Below are 26306 nucleotides of genomic sequence, written 5' to 3' on the forward strand. Positions count from 1 at the left end.
TTCGCCTAAAAACTGTTGTTCATTAGATTTAGTTAATTAAAGACGCCCACTAAACATATTTGGTTTAGTGGGTACTTAATGCTTTTGACCTGCTTAACTATTTTTGTATGTTACGTCGATCTCAAAAAGTTAACTGCTTTTAAAACTTTTATGAAAAAAGTTGTATTGAACTAATAAATATTAAAAAAAATCTTTATGATGTTTAACTTACGTCGTGTATAAATATACATCTAGTATGGGTCGTTAAGCAGCAGGATTTATCTTTTAATTAAACTTGCAACATGCACCAGAATACCAAAACATGGAACAATTTTTAGCTCTTGTGAGTCAATTGACCTGTGACGTCATCATTTTATGCTTGTACGTTAACGATAAAAAATAATTTTATTTTGCCTTTTGTATTTGTTTGCTGTGGTCTTTAAATTTTCAAGTTGTAGAGAACAAGTGTAGGTGTTGCAAAATGAACGTATACCGAGCGTTGCTTTAAAAGTGAAAATATTATATGGTCTGTAACATTTATAATTTTAAAACCAACTCATTTTTAAAAATATCTATAAAACTAATTTTGTAATTTTATATTTTAAAAACTTTTATTTATTGAGCATCCTTATTTTGAAATTATATTGAAACGTTGTGAATTTAGTGACGTCACTCGAAAAACAATAACAAAGCAAAAAGGATAGTCAGCTGATTAAAACATTACACAAAGGTTATGAAATGTTTAAGGTCATGTCTTCGCCTATTTATATACCGAAAGTTAATCAATACAAACTAATTTAACTAAATATGTTGCTAGATTAATAAAACCTTAATTTTAACACGAACTGACGAAGTGAAAAATTCGGTCCGTCTAAAATTATACTTTTAGTTCGGTTTATACTTTTAGTTCTTTATTTTTAGATTATAAAAAATATTAGATTTATACAAGAACCTAAACAGAAAAGCATTTGATAGTTTGCAAATTAGAATATATTTCTATATTTTCTTGCAATAGCAATTGCTAAAATTTAGACTTGGCTAGCTATTTAGCTTCTGCTTTTAATAGTAGGTACTGTAATCGAAAAACACTAATTTATTAGCTTGATTTTTATTTTTATTTGTAAAAATAGACTTTGAAAGCAAAATGGATAATTTTGATGATGAATTTGCATCAACTGATGCTCCTTTTATACCTGAATCTGTTTCAGTTCATGAAATGGCTTTGAGCACTAACTTTTCTCAGGTAATTTAATTAATGTTTAGGTTTATTAATAAACTCTAAGTTTTTTCTTATTATTAGTATTGTGATGTAGAACTATTCATAGATTTAATTTTATCTTATTTTGATGTAACCCTTGATTCTTTTTTTTAGGTCATTTTTCCCGATATTCCAGACTTTTTTCCACCAGAAAATGATGTCACAGTTGGTTACATTTTAACCGATGCTATCACCCCATCATCAAGGGACTGGTTGGGATTATTCAGGGTTGGCTGGGCTAGTCCACGAGATTACTCCACTTATGTTTGGGCCCCAAAACCAAAGACTGATGCAGACAAAAACGAAACACAATCTGTTACTTTTCAAGGTTTGTTTAAAGTATTGTTTAATTAATTGTTCAGTCTTTGTTCACTGACTTAAACAAACTTGTTAGTAGGACTTTTATCTTAAAAAGACTTTATCTTAAAAAATCAAAAGCCTTTTTCTTTTAAAGCAACATCATTATACCTTTACCAAAATAAAAATATTTGAAATATTTATTCAAAAGCCTCCAGATTGCCTGGTGATGATAAGGAGTTTTACCAGTTTTGTTATGTCACAAAGAAGGGTTATGTGAGAGGGGCTAGCACTCCCTTTCAATTTCGAGTCTGTACAGAGAACGATTGTTTAATTGAAGTTGAAGATGAAACTGGAATGATTATTTTAAAGACAAAATCTGATGCTTTAGAGGTAAAAAAAAATATTATTTTTTGAAGAAATAAAATTTATAAGAAGTGTTTGTGAGCTGTAATTTTACACCCTAAATATAATGCCCCTCTTTTTTACAATAATATTAAACACACTTTAACATTACAAGAAATCTTACAGTAATATTCACAGAATATGTAAATAATATAACTGGGAAATTTTAAAGCACAGTAGTTGACCTAATAAAGCAAATCACAATTTTAGGTTTTCTGAATGTATATGACCTGTTTATTTAACAAATTAATGTTTTTAGTGAGTAATTTTTTAAAATAACACTTTTTAAACTACCATTTATAAGGTGTAATTAAAACCATTGGACACTATAAATACAGCACTTTTATTCTAGTTTCTGGTAATAATTTTTTTTTTTTTTAAATCGTTAAATATGTAATCTATACCTGTAGTCAATTTATTTTAAATGTGTTTATTTACCAAACTATACTAATATCACAAGTATTTGCATATGTTGAAAAAAATTCCCTGCTATATATACTTTAAAAAAAATCAATAGCCTATATATAAATTAATTTTTCTTATGTAATTCTTTATAATTACTTTGCAGGAAAAGTTGACTAAAGTTAATGTAGAAAAGTGTGAACTTGAGAAAAATGTATATGATTTGGAAAATGCCAAACAAGAGTTGAGTTTAGAACTCGAAAAAATCTCAGAGGAACTTGTTAAAGCAAATGAAGCCATTCAGCAAGAACAAACCAACAATAAGGTTTGACTCAAAGCCTATTAATTCATAGAGACTTGCTTACAAATTAGAACAAAATTCTATTTAGTAATTTTAATAAATTTGACTAATTTTTATTGACAATATAACAATTATGTTTATTTATTGTGTTAACTTTTCTACTAAATAAAATATTCATTTAAATTTAAATTATAGATTTATATTAAATTTATATTTTGTTATAAAATTTAGGTATTGGATGAAAAGTATGTTGCGCTGACAGGCGACCATGAAAAAGTGTTGAAAAGGTTGGGCAAAGCTGATACAAGGATTGAAACAACCAAGTCCCAGCTTAACGAGGCTAAACAACTTATCGACACTCTACAAGATGACCACAAAGCGTGAGTTTATCCTATTTTTGTCTTTCAAAGTGTTGAATGATTTTTTTATTAAGTAACTGGCTATAAAAGTCAATTAAATGAAAACACTTGATTGGTTTGGTATATATTATAGAACAAATTTACATTTTCACATAAATGTATTTTTTAAATGTGGCATATTAGTTAAGTATATTGAATGTTGTTCTGTAGGTTATATAAATAGCTTTTTTTGTCCAAAAAAACATAATGCATTTGTATTTTTAAACTGGTGAAATAAAGAATGTGTTGAGAACCATTCATTATATATTAACAGCAAGTCATTATTAAGTGGGTATGGGTACATTCTTATTTATTAATAAGTGCATCATTTATTTTGGTTTCTGTCATCTTGACTCAGCTCTTAATCAGTGGTTAGTTTGTGATTTGTCGTCATTTCCTTTTTATGATGTCATAGTTGTGTACGTGTGATGCTTTGAATAATAAAATCTGATGACTTACTACCCAGTGACATGGAAAAATTTTCTGTTGTTGTGATTATAATTATCAACTCAACAAATACTAATTTATAAGTCCAAATTTAAAAATTAAAAATTTACTTAAATTAATAGAGATACCTGTACACTTAGTTGATGTTTTATTTAAATACACATTTATCATTAAAATATTTTTTTGTGTATTATAGTGCAAATTAATTTTTATACTGATTAAGCTAAGTTTTTTAAACTAAACATTTATATACTGTGATTAAGACTTCAGAAACAGATTTTGGAGTTGAAAGAACAACAAAAACAACTAACTACTGACCACCAAAAGGAGATAGAGAGCAGAGATGTCAAGTTGCAGGAATGTGAAGTTTTGGAAAGTGGTCTTAAAGATCAAATAAGGGTAAGAATGATAACAAATCTGCACACGATTATATTAGAAAAAAAACTAAATATAACAAAACCTAATGGACAATATACATTTGTGATATAAACTTTTAATTAAAAGGCCTTAAAAATATCTGCCAGTTAACGTACACTTGCCACTTGTAGCGCGGGTAAGATTAGTTTTTTTTAATTTAAAATTTCTTTTATAGATTAAATAAAATAAATTATGTTATCAGTTTTAATAATGTTGGGTTAATTGTTTTTTTATTAAATTTTGGGATAATTTAGTTTTTTTAATGTTTTATTTTATAATTACACAATCATTTTATGGTTATAGTCTAGAAAATTTGGCTGTTTGTTTCTCAGAAAACTTAAGGTCGCAAATTGTTTATAATAATGTAATTTTACAAAAACATAAATACAAAATATTGGTAAAGTATCTACTATAAGGTTTATGTTTTGGTAATGCAAAAAAATTATTTAAGTTAAAAAAATTAATTATATTGCCGGTGTAATGACATGACACAGCTGTAATATAAACAAAATCATATAATTAATAACATCAGTAGTTGTTTAATACCACACAATTGATTCTAAAATACACTTAAAAAAATACACTTTTTTTTAATTAGGCTGTTTATTTTTTGGTTAACAATTTTAAATTAGTATCTAAATTATTTGTCCAATTAAAATATATACACTGTGGTATTACTTCTTATTTCTTTTATTGTTGAATTGTAATACAGTTTTGTAATCTTTTGTGTAAATATGAATTGAATACCAAGTTTCTTTGTTGATGAAAAGAATGAAAATGACATTGCAACATATTTTACATTATTCTTACATTAGGTGATTTTTTGCTGAAATGGTATTGGTACCTAAAACATTTTTTTTTGTTTTGTCTGTATAGTAAACTTTGTCTAAAATAGTGTCTTAATTTTTTTTAAATTTTTATTTGAAGCTTATTAAATTTTAATTATTTTTGTTTAAGTAAAAAATTATATTTCTTTTTTAAGAATCATTTTAATTTTTGACAATGTTTAAAATATTTTTCAGACTCTTTCGGTTGTGCAAGATGAAATTCAACAAAAATCAGTTGACTCTTCCAAAGAACAAGAAAGTTTGATCAATGATTTGAGAAGAGAAAAAGAAAATGTTGCTGTTAAGATGGCACGGTACAGGGACGAAAGAAATCTGTTTAAGGTAAATAAATTACTACAAGTGTTAAACAAAATGTAAAAAAACTAAATTAAAAAAAAATGTTAAACAAAATTTAAAAAAAATTTCTTGGCAATTTAAGTTAAATTAGATTTTTTTAAAAATTTTTAAATAACATTATATTCAGAAATGCAGTGTTGTAACATTGTTATTTATGTTATTGTCATCAATCAATGATTAACTTTTCATCACATGCTGGTTATAAATTTTAAAGTCAATAAAATTTTAAAAATTTATTATTTGCTAAATATTAATTTTTTTTATGAATTTTAAAATTATTTAAAGCAGACAAAAATTAAGAATTAAATTTAAATCTCATTGACTAATTCGATTTTAAAATTCAAACCTGGCCAGCTTAAATGACATAAAAATTAAAAAATTGTTTTAAAATTTTATTATTAGCTTTTAATTAAAATATGAAAATATGTATGAAAAAAAAGAGTTTTGAATTTGAATTAAATAATTTTTTTTTAAATTTTTTTTCAGGACCAGTTCACCCAAGCAGAAATGACGAGACAGGAGAATGTTAAAACAATGGAATCGCTCATGTGTGACATCGAGGAGATGAAGAATGAAGTCACGATTCACGTGGAGGAGATCAAAAATAAAAGCGAGAAGATCAAAGAGACTGAAAAAAATCTTAAAACAACCCAGAAGAAGTTAAAGGACGAGGTAGAAAAATGTTTTCAGCCCAAATGAATTTAATTTTTTTTAAATAAAACAAAATTACAAATTATATTTAAACTGTTTTTTGAATTTACCATTGTTAAATTTAAAAATCATGGTTTACTTTATAACTTGTTAATACTGGTATGGTGTATATTCTAGGAAATTCATTTTTATATCAAAAGATAATAATTAATTTTGTATTTAAAGGCTTTTAATTTTTTGTTTTTAACATTAAAATATGTTTTTTAACAAATTACCATAAAACGAAGTTTTAAAAAAAATAATATAAAGTTATGTAATAATCTTATGCAATTTTTCATAGACAAATAAGTTGAATGGTATGTTGAGAACATCTTTTGAAAAGGTGACCACCACTGAAACAGCGAAAAAGTTGTTGGCAAAGGAACTAACTGAAGCAACTAATGCCAGAGACAAACTTATGAATGATCTGAATGAAGTTAAAAGGGTAAATAGGACAACCCATTAAAATTTAACCAGGAGCTTACATTTCATGTGTTTTAAAAATATTTTAAAAACTAATAAAATATGACATTGTGTTAGTTATTAGTTTAATAAAGAAGTCATTTTATGGTTATTTTCTGTATTTAATAAATGTAAAGCGGTTCATTAAACTGCAATAGAAAAAAATCTTAATGTAAATAACAGGAAGCTAAAAAGTTTAATAACACACTTAGCTGCTTTCTAAATTGTAGCTTGAAAAACATAAAACTTTTCACAGTTCTAATAAAAAACATTAATAGTATTTTTTAACAACAAATGTAATGAATAATTTCAAAAACAATTTTGATTTTTTTGATTTGAGTTGAATAATTTAAAATGGTCATGTTTTACTTAAAACAATTTTTATTAAAATTATTTTTTTTAGGAAAAAGAAATGCTCTTAGTTGAACTGAAAGGTGAAAAATCGACAGTGACAGCTTTACAGTGCCAACTAGTGACCTTGGAGGACAAATTAAAGAAGTTGGAGGTTGGATGTGTGGAAAAAGAAAAAGATCTCATCAAGGAGCGAAGGCGAGCTGAAGCAGTGGAGAAAGAAATGCATGTGAGTGTTTTAATTTAGTTTTAATATAAATGTAACAAGTTTTTGTAAAAATCGTTCACAGGAAATATTAAGTTAGGAGGGTGAATTAATAAAGTCTAACTCATTTTTTTATTAAACACTTAGTATTTTAATTTAGATATTTAAAAGATTGTATCTCAAAAAAACTAAATAAAATTGAAACTAAACATTTTTTTCTTATAACATTTTTTAAAATTTTTAACCTGTAAAAAAATTAAGTATATATTAAATTAATTAATGTAGTCGAAATTAAAGTTTCTTTTATACTTGTTGAATTGTAGGAAAACATTGTACTACTGCGCAAACAACTGGAAGAAAGTGATACAGCTTATGTTAGTGCTACATCAAATGTAGCTGAAACAAAAAGTAAAAATACACAGACCAAAAAAACACAGGTTAAAAAATGTTTTTTTCGAAATTAGTTTAACTAAAAAATTTTGATCTTTATATGTTTTAATGTAAAATAAATAATATGATATTGTGGTTTCTAAATAAACAAGCTTTTTTTGTTAAAATGACAAAATATTTTTGTAAGTTAATATGGTTTACCTGATTTGGATAAAGTGCTTAATAATATAAGATTGACAACACCAACTGTTACAATTTTTGAGGTCAAATTTATTTATATTGAAACCACACAAATGTTAAATAAATATTAGGTTAAAATATTTAGTTACAGTATACACTTATGGTACTGTTTTAAATTATTTTTTTCCTAGGTTAATTTTTTTAATTGAAAAATTTTTAATGTAAATAAAAGCTTGGTAGTTTATTTATTATTAAAAAAAAATTAAATTTTTTTATATTTTTTCTGTCCAAATTTTTAGTCAATTAAATATAAGTCCCATTTTAACTTTAGAGTCAGATTTTTTTACATATATGATTTATTAAACACTGAAAATTAGTTTAATTTTTCTGAAACAAATAATAATAATAATAATAATATTAATAGTAACTGAAATATAAATTACTAACAACTTTTGTTTAATTTAAAGAAAGCTGATGCCACAACAAGTATGAAAGAAAGGGAAAATGAACAAGACTTCATTATCACTGATCTTAGAAGCCAGGTTTAAATATTTTTTTAATTTTTATTTTTAAAAAGATCAAAGTTCATTAATATTTTAGTTAAATTTGTATAACAGAAAAAACTAAAAAGTTTAAAACAGTTTAATTGGGACATCTGGGTATCTTTTAAAGTATCTTCCAAAGCTATTTTATTAGGTCAAAATGTAAGCCAAAAAAAAATAACACGAAATACTGTCAAAGCAAACGTGTTTAAGATTTTATTAAAAGAGTGGTTAGGGTTGTTCTGTCATTTAAAAATAAAATTTTTAGGTTGATGATTTGTCCACAAGATTGGCAATGGGAGCTGATGCTTACAAGGAAAAATTTGTTGAATGTCACCGCTTGGAGAAAAAAATCAAGAAAATGAAGCAGGTTGAAAAAATTTCGAAAAATGTGAGATTTTTTTAAATTTTTGATTCAAACTTTTTAAAATAATATAAATTTCTACTAATAGTTTTCAAATAATTTTTTACACATTTGAACTATTAATTTTATATAAAAAATTTGTTTTTATTTATTTAGACAAAAGGTGGAGAGAAATCTTCCAGTAGCAAAACAGCTCCAAATAAGGAGACAAAAGATCCAAAAGATGTAGATGAGATTGAGGGAGGAGAAGGGATCATGAATAAGTTGGAGAAATTGTTTATGGCCATCGCTGATCCGGATGCGGAGGAACAGGTTGATTTATTATTTTTTTTGTAATTTTAATTTTTGTACCTGGAGATATTAAAAACACTTTTAAAAATTACTTTTTATTTGTTCATCATAATTTTATGTTGTTAATATTTTTCATATAAATACATAAGTGTCATAACATTATAAAATTTTAATATATTGTAATTTTTCGTGGAAATTGGTCAATTGAATTTACCTCAAAACTAATTTAGTCTTTGTATTTACCTATAAGTTGACTTTAAAAATAATTGAATAAATAAACAAATTTCCCTTAAGACAATTTAAATCTAGAATGACTAATCTATTTTTAGTGTAACAATAAACTTTATTGTGAACTTTTTTTGTTTAGGAACAAGCACGTCAACTACAAAACAAAATTCAAGAAATGGAAAGGGATCTCCAATTTCAAATAACAAGAGGAAAAAAATACAAAACACTTTTCACTGTGCGTTATTAATGTTTGTGTTCTTAGTATGTGTGAAATTAAAAAAAATTTCTTATAGCCTTACCTAGTTGTTTATGACCATATATAATTTGTTAAAATTTTTTGATGTATAACAACAAATTTTTATGTTTTACAACTTTTAATTTATCATGGTTGACGTTTTATACAAGTTAAGCACTTTTTTAAACACTATTTTAATTGTAGGAAGAAAAGCAGAAATTTGCAGATGCTGAACTGGCTTTGACAATCAAAGAAAATGAACTCACTCTCCAATTAAATGACCAGAAAGAGGATAACTCAAAGCTGAGTGACGAAAATCAGGTGAAAAACAAATTTTAATATTAATACATTTGGGTCGGGTTTTATGATATTAGAAAAATCTAGCAGCTAACCTACAACAATTGTAACAATAAGTTTCTAATTGCTGTAAACTCACCCACCCCAAAATATTTTTTTTAAATAATTGACAAATTTTGTTTGCAGATGTTGAAATCTCAACTAGATGAGTTTATAGCTCATTCAACTGACTCGAATATTAAGAACATGATGGCCTACAATGCTGAAAGCAGTAGCTCAAATGAAGGTCGTTATAAAAAATTATAAATAATTAATTCAGTTAAACGACAACCATTTAATAAGAGAGTTAATTGATTTATTATTTTTATCTTAAACTTATATTCTTGTTTTAATTTTGTATATTCCAGTGTAATATTTTTTATTGTTTAGATATGGGAGATGGAATGTATCCTAACAATTATCAAAGGTATTTCTTTGTAATATCCATCAGGATAAATTTTAATCACATCAATGTTTTTTTTTATCTTAAATTTTGTATCTTAGGATGTTGAGGGATGTGACCCCAGACGATGAAGGCAACTTTGAGGATGCCCCAGGTTACCCTATGGCGAATACTTACCCCCATAAGGCACATGTGTTTCCTGCAATGTCTTACCCACATGACAACATGGAGAGGTTAAAAATATTTAAAAAAAATTTAAAAATTGTTTAATGTTGTTAAGTAATAATGGAACTCATTTAATAAAACATAGAAAAGTAATATTTTTAATTGTTCAAAAATTTTATTAATTTTTTTAAAGTAATATTTGTTTCAAAATAGTTCTGAAAGTGATGGAGTCGATGGTGCAAGGTTTACAAATTTTAACATGTGCGCTGAATCCAGCAACGATGCTAAAGTTGCAAAAAAACAAGCAGGAACTTCTAAGCCTGTGGCTGTAAGTATAACAATAACCAAATTTATTTAATTTTTATTTTATATATTTTTTTAACGATAAGCTTTTTAGGTTAAAAATGGTACAGTTTTTATTTTAATGACTTAGAAAAGAAATGCCAGTTAGATTGTTGTTGCTTATTTAAAAAAGCTACCAATTGCTTTTAAGTAATACCAAAAGCTATATCAGTAACCTTTACGTTGGCCAAAAAAGTGTTAAACGACATACATGAAATAAATTAAAGAAAAAATAATATCTTTAGATCAGAGACATTACAAATTTGGAAGGTTTATTGCAGTTTTGAATAACTTGATATTTTTTACCCTGTATTTAGTGCACACCATCATCTCGTGTCATTAACCGACAACCCATTAGAAGCCCTCCCCTAGTTGGGGATCACTTGGCCAATGTGGACCAATCAGCAACAAGTTCTGGTTCGTCGCCACCAGAAACAAGAAAGAAGAACGGAAAGAGTAAGAAGAGAAAGTCGAAGAAGAGCGTTCGCAACGGCGCTATGTGAGAGGGTGCAAAAAAAAAGGATAACCTAGGAGAGAATTTTTAAAATGTGTTGTATATTTTTAGTTTACCCATCTAACATAACGTTAACGTATTGCTTAGCTATAACTTTAGTAGTTCTTTATTTTACCACTTTAATAAAGATATATAGTTCTGCCTATGTTGTTTCGTAGCATTTTGTTGATCTTTTGTTGTATAATGTATCTTATTAAAAAAGGGCAACGAGAATATTTGTTACTTTTAGCTAAAAAAATCAATTCGATTACTGCGGGAAAATATTAATCTTTTTGTGAAGCAACATAATTGTAAAAATAAAAATACTGTAAAAAATTTCATTATAGCAATTATTTTGTGTATTTTATTAGTCATCGTCGAATTATGAATAAGCTTTTATCTAAATTTGTCGTTTTTGTAACTGTAAATTAAATTTAATCTTCGGCAAAATGATGTACATTTTATTTTGTTATTGTTTTTTTAGTTGTATAATTTTATGTTATTGTTCTTGTTTGTTGGTTGAGTGCGTTTTCTTATTATCTTGTTGTTTTCGAGAATAATGCAACATAAGACATCAAATTGGTAATCCTAATAACCGCACATTTTTAATTAAAAAAAACATATGATGTCACGCGTTGAAGTGACGTCATCATTTAATAGCACTTATTTTTGTTCGCATAGCTTGGTGATTTTCTGTGTAAAAGGTTATTACTTCCCAACGTAGGCTTGTCCTTCGAGTTTCACGTTTTTAAGCATTTTGTAGCTTCTGATATCTTGTACATTTGTCATGCATTAAGCGGTGTATATTACTAATTAAAGTAAACATTTTTGTTTAGAATTTTGCTTTTAATGTTCCGTTTTAGTTAGAAAGTTTAGGAATGTAATTTTATTTAGTATTTAAACCCATTGCAAAACACGCTTTTAATGTTTAGAATCAATTGTACTTCACTTGTAAAACGATTCTTAAAAAAAACTCCCGCATTTTGCGGTCCTAGTTAATTGTTTTTCGTACTTCGCTGCCTATAGCTATTTCTCTATCCTATTTTGCGGTCCTAGCTTATTCTCTTCTGTGCTTTACGGATTCACCTAATTTTTTCTAATACTTTAATATTTCTTTTTTACGGTTTATATGCCTTATAATGGCATTTTAATCTTACAGGATATATTTTGTTAACTCTTGCTTACTCTATATCCCCCCCATAGGAAAGCTTTTAATTCTATAAAAATATTGACCTAAAATTTTTCAAAGTGTCGTTTTCGAAACTTTAGTGTTTGGGCCTTCTGTCAACATGATTTTGAACGAAGAGGCTGATGTTATAGGTGTTAAACAATAAGAAGCGTATTACCCAATCTGGGATTTAATCAATCTTAGAACTTTTTTAATTGAATCTACCATGTTAAAATTAATTAATTAATACTTGATGTTTAATAATTATTGCATTTAATCTTAAACAGTTACTTGCAAATGTTCATAATTTACCAGATATACAAAACAAGTTTGCGGTCACGTATAGTTACTGAATTAAATAATCGACGTGGTTATCACAAAAAATGTAAAAAAAATATTAAAATAACTTTTATTACTACATTTTTTAATAAGCAGTATGTTGCATTTTATGTGCAGTATAATTTAGTTTAAAGATTTAATATAATAATCAGTTTACAATCAAAGCAGAAATACGTCACAAAACGGTCATAATAGTAAAGCAGAATGAACACTTTTATTGCAATTCCCCGAGTTTGTCTAGAGCTAGAGACGCTCAAGCGAAGATTTTGCTAATTAAAAAGGTTGGATTACAGTTGCTTCTGCTTTTTTAAATTGGTAGTTTGCAGAGCGGTTTAGATTCTGTCGAAAGTCAAGTTGAATTTATTCCATAGATGGTAAGTGGTTGCTTTTTTTAATAGTTTTATGAAGTTTAAGTTAGTTTGATAAAATGAACCTAACGCTAAAGTTTTCGTTTTGCTAAAGTATTAAAGTGTACCGACCATGGCGTCGGACTACGAACCAAAAAGGTTCGGGTTCGAGTCGTACCAACGCTACACTATTCGCCCTTTAGCCTGGCTATTACATGAAGCTTAAACACGTCCCACATGCACACTCCTACCCGATAAAAATATCAAAAACCTCTTAAGGGGATATGGAAAAAATTTAGAGATATAATGTTTCAGACGTATAAACAAAGTTTACAATATAAGTAGTTATATATTTGTAAAACACATATTATTAAAAATACATACTAGTAAACTGTTTCTGTTTTTTTAAGTCATAAGCCTTATTTTTCAGATTGATTTAGTTTAGACAAACACAATATATACAAGTTTTCGTTAAATGAACTCCAAGTTAAAAGGAAATAAGAATTGTTTTGTAGTAATGTTTTAGTAGTATGACCACAACCTAATTTTAATAATGCTTTTAATAAAGTGCTATACGTTTATTGTGTTTTTTTTTAAACTTAAATGTTTTTTAAATAGCAAGACACATAGCTTTGAATAGTTTTTAACATTTTGGATTAATTACCACTGCTTTCTAAGTACTTGAATCGTTTAAATTTATTTAAATCATAGTTGTTAATTTAAACTTCAATGTATTAAACTCTAAAGTAAACAGTGTTTTCTTAAGCAACGTAAACGTAAGTTATATAGAAAATATATAAGAGCAGCGCATCAAAATACTTTTTAACCGTGATTTTCACCGTAAGCATGTTTGCCTACCGCTGAGCAAGTTTTAAATTTTTGATTTTTTGATTTTTTGTTTTTGTTGTTTTTTAGAAATGTTTTAGTTACTTTTAGATTAGATGTAAAGGTAATTGTTTCATACAGTTCGTTTTTTTTAATAAGTTAACTTAAATTGGCATTAATTGACAAAATCGTCCTTATTATTATTAATTTATTGGTCTTTATTAACACCAAATCACGAAGCCCCTAAAAGTTACCTTTTGTTAAAACAAATTAGAAACTTTTTTTGATTAAAATACTAGATTTTGCCCCTGAACTTCCAAAGAAAATCCCCCTTTTTCCAATTCTCAAATTCTCAAATTCTTTTTCCGGTAAATTTGCGATGTTTAACATTACTTGTACGAGATATCACTATAACGTCATTTTCCATAGCCCAACGCTACGAAAGACGTAATTGATTTGCCTTTAACGTTTATTGATTTGCCTTTAACGTTTATTGATTAAGACATTTTAATCCAAAATGCACATTTGCTTGCACCAATGGTTTTAAGTACCCCATTCATTTTTGTTATATTTAACGATGCCTTTGAAACTTTTATGCTGCATTCCTTTTCGTCGAAATCGTAAATTAACATCAAATCAGTATTGTAACGTACATTTGCATCATAGCCTTTTGTATAATAGGCCGTAATATTATTTACAAAATTTTATTGCATAAGAATATGTACAATCGTTCTCAACTCGTAACACAAATCCCATACATAACGTTTCAATACATTTTAATTAACAAGTCACGTGGTACAGCCCACGTAATGGAGAAAAGGTGTAAACACGTGACTATAGGTGTAAACACGTGACTAAATGCAGCTAACAACTTTAAGTAAATAAGAAAATGGCGGATTCGTTACAATATAATCAGTATACAAATCTTGCAACAATTTTTCAATTGAGTGCACTGTATCCTGTTTTGAATCTATATTTGCCGTTTTAAATAAAAATTCCAAAAAATTCAGTTTTTAATATTTAACATTGTTTCTTCTAAGTTAATAACATATTGTAATTCTTAATTTATTCAAGAATAAAACACAGTTTATATATATTTTCTGTTTAAATTGTAAAGATATTAAATAAAAAATACTAAAAAGCAACAAAAGGAGAAAGCAACAAGAAACTTTAATTTATTGTTTTTTTTGTTGTTTGATATAGTTTGTTGTAAAATATAGTTCTAATGGTCTTTAAAAATCTTATCTGGGTTATGTAAAAAAACAGGTCAGGTTGCGATATAAATAAAGTTTTGGTTAACTTGATATTGTTTGTTGTTGTTAACAGAATGGTAAAGATTTTAGACATTGTTTGTAAAGGTTTTGAAAGTCAGATTTTATAATGATTTTTGTTTTTAATATGCAGCAATTTCTTTGGCTCAATGAAAAGTTTTTGTCAAATTTCAATTAAAATTATAAGCTACAAATACATGTTTTTTTAATGCGTTTATTTTTGTATTTACAGTAAAATTATATGCAGTTAAATAAGGATAATATGTAATAATTTTGTAAGTGTATTTTAATTTCGGGTTTTTCTAATTTTGATTTCGAATCTTTTCAAAGAAATATAAATTCCTAGCCATGGCTTCCAGCTTATTCCATTTGCATAACTATTGCGTGAACCTCCTAAATATAAACCATTTGGATTGGCTGCATAACATCCTGCATACCACCATCCGCCTTTGTATAGCTTTGCACAGCTTTTTGCGGTGTCAGTATCATGATCAGCATCAAATGTTGAAAATTGACGCCCATTATGTTCTGAAAGTGCGTCGCCTTAACATAAAAATTTAAATATATAAATTGTTTAGTAACTGCGTTATAAAATCGCCGCCATTTCAATGTATTTTTTACATATTTTTATGCACGTTGTTCATGTCTTGGACATGCGAAATATTATACTAAAATATTACCAGCATTTCCAGAATAACCACTTATTGTTAATACGTAGTTTACTGAAGAAGTTCCAACATAAAAATGACTAAAATATAAAAATTAAGATCAATCAGTAGTAGTACTTGTTTCAAAAATTTTGGAGAAGATTACATTAAACGCAAACCTGTAATGAGCATATCTTGGTTCTTTTTTAAAATCCACCATGTCAAATCTAATCTCGTGTGGCCCTGACTTTAAAAGAGCACGTATGTTGTCCAAACCTGTAACATTAAATACTGCTGGTTTTAACTGTAAAAGAAAATTGCATTAGGTCTAATAAAATACATTTTTATTAAATGTAAAATACACTAGGCAGTTGGTGATTATTTACACATTAAATAGTTAACCTAGCCAAAAGTTCGTGTCTAAATTGCCGAAGCCACGTTGATATTCTGTCCAGTTTCGATAAAAATTAACGCTGTTATCTACTCTTCGTTGAATAACCTAAAAGTATTACTTTATATTTATTAAAATAGAACAAAAAAAAAATTTAATTTATAAAACTGAATAAAATAGATTTTAGAGATGTTTTGAACCATGTTTGTTTATACATTTAGACAAAAACGTAAAATTTACATAAGCTGACTTACTGTCCAGCCTCCACCATCTGTGCTCTGATCACACAAGACCTTTAATCCAGTATTATTAGAGAACGGGTAAACTGTGTATCTTTTGAAACCATAGTCGTTATTTCTGGTCAATTTGTCAGAACAATCTTTCGCTTTCAATTGCGTTGTTGTCGAAATCCCTGAAAAAAATGGAAATAAATTTTAATTAAAAAACACATATATATTTTTGCTATTGTTTTATATCTTGATACACCTATTAAATTATTCAATTCGTTTTTTAATTGTGATATATCAGGAGATTTTCAAAAATCGCCTTTAAGCCCAAGTGATTTAACAGACTCAGGAGGTCCGCTAGGTTCAATTGAACCTCCTTTACCTTTATCTGCTGGTTGTTCCTGTTTACCAGGGGATGTCAAGTCACCAGCGTCATCGCTTGAGCAAATAAGGCGACAGTTTAAATCAGCAGTGAACGGAGAAACCTCAAATTCCCAAGCTTGCGACAAACGCAAATTAAACACAGTTAATAGTACAACATAAACATTTAAAAAATTGAACAACATGATTTTTTATTTTAAACGTTTAGCTATAAAAACATTTTATTTTTATTTTTAATGTTTCCAACATACATTTATTTTATACAAGAACATAAATTATACTTCTATAAGATAAATTCAAAATTTCAAGGTTTAAAAATTTATGACTTAAACATATACTTATATGTAAACTTTTTTTTATAGTAAATTTTAAAACAATTAGCAAATTGTATAACCTATAAATAATAGTATAATTAAAATATTATTTTAAACTGAAAATCAAATTAAAAAGCACTACTTTTATATAAAAACCATATCACATTAATCATTTAAACTGTGCGAGTGAAGCAACCGCAATATCTTAAATTGTGTGAATATAACGCTCAGGACGGCCATTCATCTTTTTATTTAATTCAGAATTGTTTAACCTCCGCTTTATTATAAATCAGGTTGCCATGTGCGATATAACGTTTTAAAAACAGGTATATTATTGTCAGTATAAAGGCCAAAAACCAATTTATTAAAAAAAATATTTTTTGATTTTTTGTCATGAACATGAAAGCAGTACCGACTAGCTCATTTTATTTGTGTTTCCATTTAAGGCGAAAAAGTAAATTCAGGAAAAATGAATAATCGGCAAGGTCATTATGTGAAATGTCTCACAGGTGATTAGTTTCTTTGTGCAAAATTTAATACTTGTGATCAATCAGCAAATCTTAAAAAAAATCTTAAAATATAATTCATTTTGTACAGTTATTGTTCGCAAAGAAAAAAAAGAAAAATTTAAATATCGAATTTAATTATGATTTATTTCACTAAAAACACGGTTATTTATTATACCTTACTAAAAGTACTTTAGGGTCCTAATGCAGAATTTTGCAATTTTTTTATTTGTCCAGAAAATAAAAGTGACGCTACGCTGAATGTTAAGCTGAAATTGGAGATGTATATGTTTGTTTATAATATATACATTTACTTATTTATTAAGCTTGTAAAATGTTATACGATATATGTTGTTTTTCCCACCAGGCATGTGTTTTTAAGCAAAATTTTTACAAATAAAATTAGTTAAAATTTGTTGTCGAAATTTTTATCAACTTAAAATACAGAGTTAAAAAATAGCATAAAAATATTTTTCTTACCTTCTGGGTATATCGTTATCAATATTTACAACACAAGTTAAAAAATTAAATGTTTAAACTAAGACCAAAAAATGACATACATTGAAGTATTTTTATTAATTTTTTACTGCTTCATGTACTAGGCAAGTAATACTGTCGTTTTAGCAACCCTCTTTAAAAATTGGACAAATATTGCATTAAAGAAGTGCTCTAAGTCAGCAAATGAACACAAGCTTTTTCGTAACACATTTAACGATTAATTAGAGGTAGTTATATTTGATAGAGATGCAAATGCCAATAACTTGCTAGTAAAACCAAAAATCTAAGTGTTTGTGAGCCAATATCAACCGTTTTTGACTGGTAAACTTTTAAATTTAACGTCATAACCTTAATTTATTATAAATTTTTAAATACAGCCTATAATTAAAAATACTTTATAAGTAAAAATTATCTTATATAATATGGCCAAATTTCCCTCAAAAATGGCAAAATAAGGTTATTTTTCCATATCTGCCAGGATATGAACTTACGACGATGTCGTTGTGCGTCACGTGACTCGCGAGTGTAGGGATTTTCCCTATTTACAATATTTTATCTTAAAATCCGATATCTCGAAAACTTCCTAACCAATTTAAAAAAAAAAGGTATTCTCGTGCAAGTTGGAAAAAATTCCAACAAAATTAAGAAATAAACTCTGCAACCACACAACTGCTTTAAAGTAAGAGCAGCGCATCAAAATATTTTCTTAGCCTCAAATTTTACCATAAGCAAGTTTGCCTGCCGTTCGGAAACAATTGCGCAAGTATGGGTCTTGGAATTTTGTTTTCTTTTTTGTTTTAGTTGATTTTTTTTAAATGTTTTGGATAATTGAGAAACAGTTCAACTTTATAGTTTGTTTTTAGGTCAAAAATTGTTTATGCAGATTGTTTGGTTAAAATAAATTAAACATTTCAATAACTTCAATTGACAAATCCGTATTTTTATAATTCTTAGTTTAATATTTATTTATTGGTCTTTATTAACACCATTTTATACAAATGCGTGAATATATTCAAACTGATCTTAAATATGACATTTTAAAACAATTTTTATGTTCATAAATTAGCAAACGAATCGCTTCTTAAAGTCATTCTTTTTAGTAAAACAAACTTTAAAAAACAACTTAACTTTTTCAATTAAAATATTAAAGTTCGTCCCGAACCTTCCAAGGAAAATCTCTTTTTTCCCAATCCTCGTCATTATCAGGGTTTCCCAATATATTATCCAGTTCTTTTATCGGTAAAATTGCGTCACCTACATATTGTTTTTTACTTAGTAAGTTCATTTCGAGATGCTTAACATTACTTGTACAGGGCATCACAACAACATCATTTTCCATTGCCCAGCGCAACAAAAAAGACGTGATTGGTAAATCACGGGTAGTTGCTCTTTCGATTATAATAGGATTGGTAAAAGCAGGGTTTGTTTCATATCCTTGGCCAAACACTTCGTCTATCCAGGAATATCCAAGTGTACTGGAAACAAAATTAATTAAAAAAATAAAAACGACATTTGTTACTTTTTACAAGTTAGTTGTGATTTTAAAGTAACTATTTATGCCATTTGACTTTGTTGTAAAAATTGATTACATTTTATTAACTTAACTTACCTGTAACCCATGTAAATAATGCCATTTTCTTTGCACAAATTTCGGATCTCAACGTCTTGATGAAAAGGATCAAACCAGTTTTGAATAACAGATACTTTGTTTTTAGCAAACTTGAGTAAGACTTTTAAATCTGAGAGTCTTATGTTGCTTGCACCAATGCTTTTAAGAACCCCCTTGTTTTGATATTCTTCTAAAATCCGCCATGACTCCCAAACTATTCCTTCACATTCCGGAATACCACCAGAAACTTCGATACCACATTCCTCTGCGTCGAAATCGTGAATTAACATCAAATCAATATATTCAGTTTTTAAATCTTGCAACGATTTTTCAACTGAGAGCACTGTATCTTGTTTTGAATCTATATCTGGATTAAGCTTGGAAACAAGAAATATTTCTGAGCGATGAATTTCGCTATCTTGTAATGCTCTACCTATTTCCATCTCCGATGATAAAGTAAAATCAGTTATTTTATTTTCTCCCGAGTAAACATGGGCAGTGTCAATAAGCCTGTAGCCTAATTCTAAAGCTATTTTAACAGTGTCATATGTTTTATCAAACAAACGTGATGTACCAAGACCTATTGGTGGCATGGTCAGACCAGTATTTAAAATTTTGTCTAAAATCTCGTTATCCTTTAAAACATAATTTATCTCTTCTTGATTAACAGGCAGATGTTTTCTTATTGAATAAATGGATTTTGAATCACAGTCCACCGACTGGTCGTTTACTTGCTTCCAATCCATTTCTATCGTTACGTAAGTACCGACTGATGACATACTATAACACGTACCTGTCGGTATAAATATGAAGTCTCCGTCAGAAAGCTGAACCCTTGAGCCACTAGTAAGTCTGTATGTAGCCTTTCCCAGTAAAACTGCAACAAACTTGTTTTCTGTTGCGCAAACTGCCCCGAATCTATTCGTTTGTTTTGTTTTAAAACCGTGCATACTCAGGGTAGCGTTTTCCTTAAACCTTTGTTTTAAAGGTTTACATAACGTTATTGCTGACGGAACCAAAATAGCATCATAAATAAGCTTGTATTGTTTGGAAACTTCCAATTGGAATGCTGCACCGTTTTTTTCTTTAACAATAAAATCGTTAAGACCAACTTCTTCGGTAGAAAATAAAACACCCGTAGCACTAAAAGACCTATTTACTTGTATTTCTTTCAGGTTATTGTTAATTTCGTCTGGGTTATTGACATACTTAAAGATTGGCATTTTTTTACTACTGTTTTTGACTACCAATGCTTTTCTTGGCTTGATATAATTTTGAATTAAATCTTCGCTTGATATTTCGTATCTAGACTCGAAATAATCATTTCCATTTGAAAAAATTAGCAACCCAAACAAATAAAGAAAACAAAGAAAAATAGCGTTCCTATTCATAGTTATACTTTAGATAAATTCTTTATTTTCTATGTTTCAGCTTTCCATATTTAACCCGCTACGAAAACGGAAGGTGGATTATATGTATTACTTCCTTATATGCATAAGCTGTTCTACCACTTAGTAACCATATTTAAAATTATTCAAAGCATACAAAGAAGAATGCAATCGTATGTAATTCAATTTGCTTTATAAATTAAGTGTACTTCCTGCGGTAACAAATCATTTGGCCAGTAACCATTGAAGCAGTTTCAAAATGAAATTGTATCTATTAAAATTGTCCACCTCGAACAATCGATAATATTTTTTAATTTTGAAGCCTGTTTTAAACAGATATTATATACGCTGACCAGAAGCCTTTATTATGTTTTTATTTTACATTTAAAAATTAAAGTAAATCTTTTACAGACAGCAATATTATGATTAAAATATTTTGCCATCGTAATTATAGGTTTAAAGAAAACTATATTTTAAAATTGTGCATTTTTCCTCATAATACATTTTTAATTAATGACATATCGTCATGCTCTTTAAAAAACACAGCCTTTTATTAGCAGTTTAATATTTAGATCTTATATAATTTGTAAGATACTTTATAATTTTTCAAGATTTTGTACTAATTTTAAAATTTAAATTAAACGATTTTTAGTTGTGTATTTGTTAACATTATGTTGTTTTTTTAGTATTAACAGAATGTTTAAAGATTTTGCTTGTGAAAGTTTTGGAAGTCTAATTTTATACTGATTTTTGTCATTACTATGTATCTATATTCCTTGACTTAATCGGAAAATTTTGGCTATTTACATATACAATTAGAAATTGTAAAATCCTTGTTGTTACCTTATAATTATATTATTTTTATAATAAGCACTCAATTAAATGTTTACTGCCTCATTATCTTTTACGGAAACTACTTGTTTAAATTAAATTTCAAAGTTAAAATTCATTACCACAAATTTAAATCTACAAAAATTTAACTGTTTAAAAACAGATTTAAAAAACATAGAAGGTATTAAAGGACATAAGAAATACATCTTACAGTAAGCATTACTATTAAGACTAAACCATGACACAATAACAAAATATTTCCCCTAAAAGTTTAAGTTGTTAACCTTTATCAATTTAATGTTAAAAAAGTTAGTTTATGTGTTAAAAAAGTTAGTTTACAGTGAATTCACCTGCGTGGTTAATTTAAGAATTCCTAACCAGCAGACGAGCAATTAGCTAGTTAAGAAAAACAATTAACTGTCATTATCTTAAAAATAAAACCTTCCGATTGGGTCGACAGAGACCGCTACAACATATAAAAGGCATGCCTCTTTATTAAGCAAACACAAATATAAAAACTTCATCATGCACAATATATCATGGTAAGTATCAACCCCATACTGAAACAATTTTATATGAAAGAAAATTTGTAGTAATTTGTACTTTAAAAATGTCAATTTGGCCTAATTAATAAAAAAATGCAATCAAACCCCTAAATTAAACTAACCTTAAATCATTAATGTTAATAGTTTAAGTTAAACAACCATTAATCATTTTAACATACTAATTATTTCACCAACTACCCAAATTACAAAATTTAACACAATTTAAAACAAATTTGGCTAATAAAATAAACATCAAAAATTACTGAGAATATAAAGCTAACCAAAGTCTTGTTGTAGTTTTATTATTATAGTTTGTATAAGTCTTTTACACAAAATAATAGTGCGTCAAAAAAGGCTGAAAAGCACTTTAAGTCTCTTTTGTATTGCAACCTTTTATTTTTAAATTTATGGTTTTTAAACTTAAAACCATTTTCGAAACTACATTAATTTGAAAACTACCCAGGGTTGCCAAATATTAATACAAATTTTCCCAGTGCTGCCCAAAAATAAATTGGAAAGCCCCCCAATGTTTCCCCAAAATATTGCTGGGAATGTTTCCGAGACAAAGTGAAACCCAGTGTTGCCAAATATAACTCGACACTGACCTCCCATCTCACCTTGTGTACAAATTTACAAAAGGTTAAAGATCATTGTCAGGGTTCATGACCTCATCCTCATCTGTCGAATCTAGAATGAAATTAACTTTTTATTTAAATAAAAAAAATTTTAATTTATTAAATTTACAGTTTAGCAACAAAAAATAAAAGGGTTTAAAAAAATCCCCCTTACCATTCTCGGTGGAATCCTGCGGGCCCCATATCCTGATAGTTCCATCATCTGACACACTAGCCATCATACTTGGGATCACTTTGTTCCATGCCACACAGTTCACTGTCTTGGTGTGCCCACTTAATTTCTCAATACATTTCTCACGTGAACGGTGCCAGATGTAAACCTTGTTGTCTATAATACAAATTGAAAGGTTATGTGTTAAAATTTATATTGTTTTGTGTTCAACTTAATGCCTATCTATAAGAGTCTATTATAACATGGTAGTCTATTAAATAGCATCTCCTATAAGTTTATCATAACTGTTTTATAACACTGACTTAGTGGTGTAAAAGAGATAAATTAATAAGTTTTATACATAAGGTAAAGAGCTCAAACCCTACTGCTTCCATGTTATAGTGTCATTTAGTAACAAGCTATAACAATAAGAAACTCTGCTGATCTCGCTATTCATCTTTTTCCCGATTACAACGCTGCGTGGCATGGCTTCTTCGTTATAAGCAATACCTGAGGTGGAAGGCTGAAACTCGAAATTTAGCAGCAAGTTCAACTTCGTTTAACACCAATTTTCTTAGTCGTCAGGAGATAGATGCTGCCACTACCGCTATTGTACATGCTGTTCAGCACGACGTTTTTCCCGAGGTTATTAAGTTGCTTTCTAACCATGAGAACTTTCAGTCGCCTGTAGTAATGAGTAAAGGAGAACTTCGCAAGTCAAAGGTTCTCAGCTCATTGCAAAAGTTGTCACCCATTTTGGTCAATAATGTAATCTATGTTGGAGGAAGATTACAAAAGTCTTTGGTTGATAGGAATGCAAAGCATCAAATGATCTTGCCTTCAAACAACCCTGTCACTGCCCTCATTATTTCATCTCAGCACATACGTCAAGGTCATTCCGGAACCTTGCATGTGGTAGCCTCTATCCGGGAAAGTTTTTGGATTTTGCGTGGCCAGGCAGCTGTTCGAAAGGTACTACGAAACTGCAGACAATGTAGACGATGGAACGCGAAACTCGGTGAACAAATGATGGCCGCATTACCCTCATCAAGGGTTACTGCCAACAGGCTACCATTCACCTGTGTTGGTGTCGATTATATGGGCCCCATAATGTCAAGCTGGGACGGAGCCAAGTTAAGCGATATGCTTGTGTTTTTACCTGTATGGCCACCAGAGCAGTCCATATTGAGGTTGCACAGTCGCTTGAAACAAGTGCCTTTATAGATGCATACAGAAGGTTCATTTTAAGAAGGCCAACACCGAAACAAATTTTTAGTGACAACGGCACTAATTTCGTCGGTGCCGAACGTGAATTGCGTATGGGTATAAGGAAATGGAATAAAAAACAAATGCATGATGCTATGTTGCAGAATGAAATAGATTGGAGATTTAATCCCCCTGCTGCAAGCCATCAAGGCGGAGTATGGGAGCATATAATAAGAACAGTTCGAAAAATTATACGTTCAATCACCGGTGAACGAGTTCTTGACGACTACGGCCTCATGACGTTGCTCACTGAAGTTGACACGATCTTGAATAACCGACCTTTTACCCCTATTAGTGATGATCCGCGAGACTTGGAAACGCTTTCTCCAAGTATGGTTTTAAAAGGAGCAATCGATATGTCATTGCCCCCTGGAGAATTTATAAAAGCGGATGGTTATAAAAAGTCATGGCGCCTGACCCAACTAGTCGTCGATCAATTCTGGACGCGATGGCTAAAAGAATATTTGCCGCTTTTGCAATTGCGACAAAAATGGCTTCGGCCCGTGAGAAATTTTGCTGTTGGTGACGTAGTGTTGATTGTGGATGACACAATTAAAAGAGGATACTGGCCGAAGGGAATTATAGAACAATGTGAAAGTGACTGTAACGGACTTGTACGACGCGTGCGTGTAAAAACCGCCACAACGGTCCTTTGGCGGGATATTAGAAAGCTGTGCCTTCTCGAATCGCAGCAATAACTTAAAACGCGTTTTTCTTTCATTCATTATTGCATGTATCGTTATCATTTCACCTCATGTCACTCGTGTGAACTTTCGTATTTTCTTACCCTTTGATGTGTACGATTATCGTATATTATTATAATGTAATATTTTCTTTTTTGACGATTATCTCACGTCATACTGTTTGCTGCATGCTTACAGTGTATATTGGTTTCGTTTTTGATATAATGTACTTTGTTTATTGTGAAATGACTTCGTATATTTTGTTGTGTACTCGGTCATTTGGGGCCGGAATGTTAAGTCCATTTATATGAAAACTGATTTATATTTTCTCATTAATTTTAAATACAATTTCACACTCGGTTGGACACCATTAGCCGCCGTGTTAAGCCAGTATTGTTTTTTGTTAATTGTTTTTCTTGTGTACTGAATATTGAATACATTGTAGAGTATTTCAATTGTTGTATCAGTCGAGTTAGACAGTTGCAATTCTGGGCCCATTATCGGTATTATTTTTATATTAACTGAGATCAATCTGTGATCAAGGGGCGTATTTTATTCTCCGATCAACCTATTGTTGGTCACGTGGGGTATAATTAGACAAACCCTACAATCCTAAAAAAATAATTCCATCCTACTCAATCTTTACATATATTTTAATTTAAAAATTTTTGTATAAACGGGATGCTGGTTTATATTTTTAAACAAACTGTTTATTTTACGAGGTGTATATTTTTAAACTGTAGCCCTACATTTAGAATAACAATCAATTTATAGTTTTGGAACAAAAATGGTGTCGCAGAGCTATTCTTGTTTAAAATATTTTAGAATTGTATATTAACCTAATTTTAACCACTTTTTAACCAAAACTATTTTTATTTATTTTGGGAAAACACAAGTATAATATTGTAAAGGAAAGTATTTTATATTGCAACAGAAAGTATTTTAAACCTTGTTTTAATAAAAACGAATTTATTCCGTACTGAACTTTGAAAACGGTGCTGCTGCCTAGTTCATTCATCGTAGTGTTTTCCTCTTTTATTAAGACTGTAAATTTAAAATTTATAGCGACAAATTTATTTTGTTCAAGTCGCTATGGTGTAATATTTCCTTGTATAAAGTTTAATTGTTTCGATCAATCAACAAAGCTGACCAAAAATTAAATTGTTTGAATATAGTTTATATTTTTCATACTTAAACTAAAAAGTTAAGTTTTCAAATAGGAATGAAGCTAATCTAATTACAACTTTTCTTTGAAAGGAAGAAATGTAAAATACAGAATTTAATAATGTTGATCAACTACCAATGCTTTTTAACCATTACATGTCTTTTAATAGTTATTGTTCAAAAACGTGCAGGTTTTATTTAAATATTATGAACAAAAGATAAATTTACATATAAAAATGCAACTTCTTTTCTACTGGTAATGAGAATTTATTATATTTAATAAATTTTTGGGTCGTAAATTGCAAGTACTAATTTATACTAAAAATATTTCTATTTCTACTTATCAATTATTACA

The 26306-nt window shown here is 28.4% G+C and overlaps 4 protein-coding genes across 4 annotated transcripts; 2 read left to right on the forward strand and 2 right to left on the reverse strand.

Annotated features, from left to right (window-relative positions):
• The first annotated feature begins 1028 nt into the window (after positions 1-1028).
• On the forward strand, positions 1029-11603 carry LOC145741632 (uncharacterized). The gene is made up of 22 exons (XM_082559245.1): positions 1029-1048; positions 1110-1222; positions 1352-1565; positions 1746-1927; positions 2508-2666; positions 2874-3022; positions 3751-3886; positions 4927-5073; positions 5575-5760; positions 6080-6223; positions 6644-6820; positions 7120-7233; positions 7834-7908; positions 8177-8299; positions 8429-8584; positions 8931-9026; positions 9231-9347; positions 9510-9609; positions 9753-9789; positions 9867-9998; positions 10144-10258; positions 10590-11603. Exons 2-22 carry the CDS (start codon positions 1124-1126, stop codon positions 10773-10775), a joined length of 2844 nt encoding a protein of 947 aa, XP_082415371.1. The 5' UTR covers positions 1029-1048; positions 1110-1123; the 3' UTR covers positions 10776-11603.
• Positions 11604-15001: 3398 nt separating this feature from the next.
• LOC145742432 (microfibril-associated glycoprotein 4-like) lies at positions 15002-16919 on the reverse strand. Its single transcript, XM_082560209.1, has 7 exons — positions 16901-16919; positions 16300-16479; positions 16008-16165; positions 15765-15861; positions 15542-15638; positions 15396-15463; positions 15002-15258 (listed from the first exon to the last, which is right to left on the reverse strand). The coding sequence occupies exons 1-7, from the start codon at positions 16917-16919 to the stop codon at positions 15002-15004; spliced, it is 876 nt and encodes a 291-aa protein (XP_082416335.1).
• A 1904-nt stretch (positions 16920-18823) lies between these two features.
• On the reverse strand, positions 18824-20672 carry LOC145742433 (uncharacterized). The gene is made up of 2 exons (XM_082560211.1): positions 19289-20672; positions 18824-19154 (listed from the first exon to the last, which is right to left on the reverse strand). Exons 1-2 carry the CDS (start codon positions 20509-20511, stop codon positions 18824-18826), a joined length of 1554 nt encoding a protein of 517 aa, XP_082416337.1. The 5' UTR covers positions 20512-20672.
• Positions 20673-23531: 2859 nt separating this feature from the next.
• LOC145742434 (uncharacterized) lies at positions 23532-24802 on the forward strand. The gene is made up of 2 exons (XM_082560212.1): positions 23532-23810; positions 23957-24802. The coding sequence occupies exons 1-2, from the start codon at positions 23532-23534 to the stop codon at positions 24800-24802; spliced, it is 1125 nt and encodes a 374-aa protein (XP_082416338.1).
• The last annotated feature ends 1504 nt before the right edge of the window (positions 24803-26306 follow it).

This window comes from Corella eumyota, chromosome 2 (assembly GCF_963082875.1).
Source record: "Corella eumyota chromosome 2, kaCorEumy4.1, whole genome shotgun sequence".
Classification (NCBI taxonomy): Eukaryota; Metazoa; Chordata; class Ascidiacea; order Phlebobranchia; family Corellidae; genus Corella; species Corella eumyota.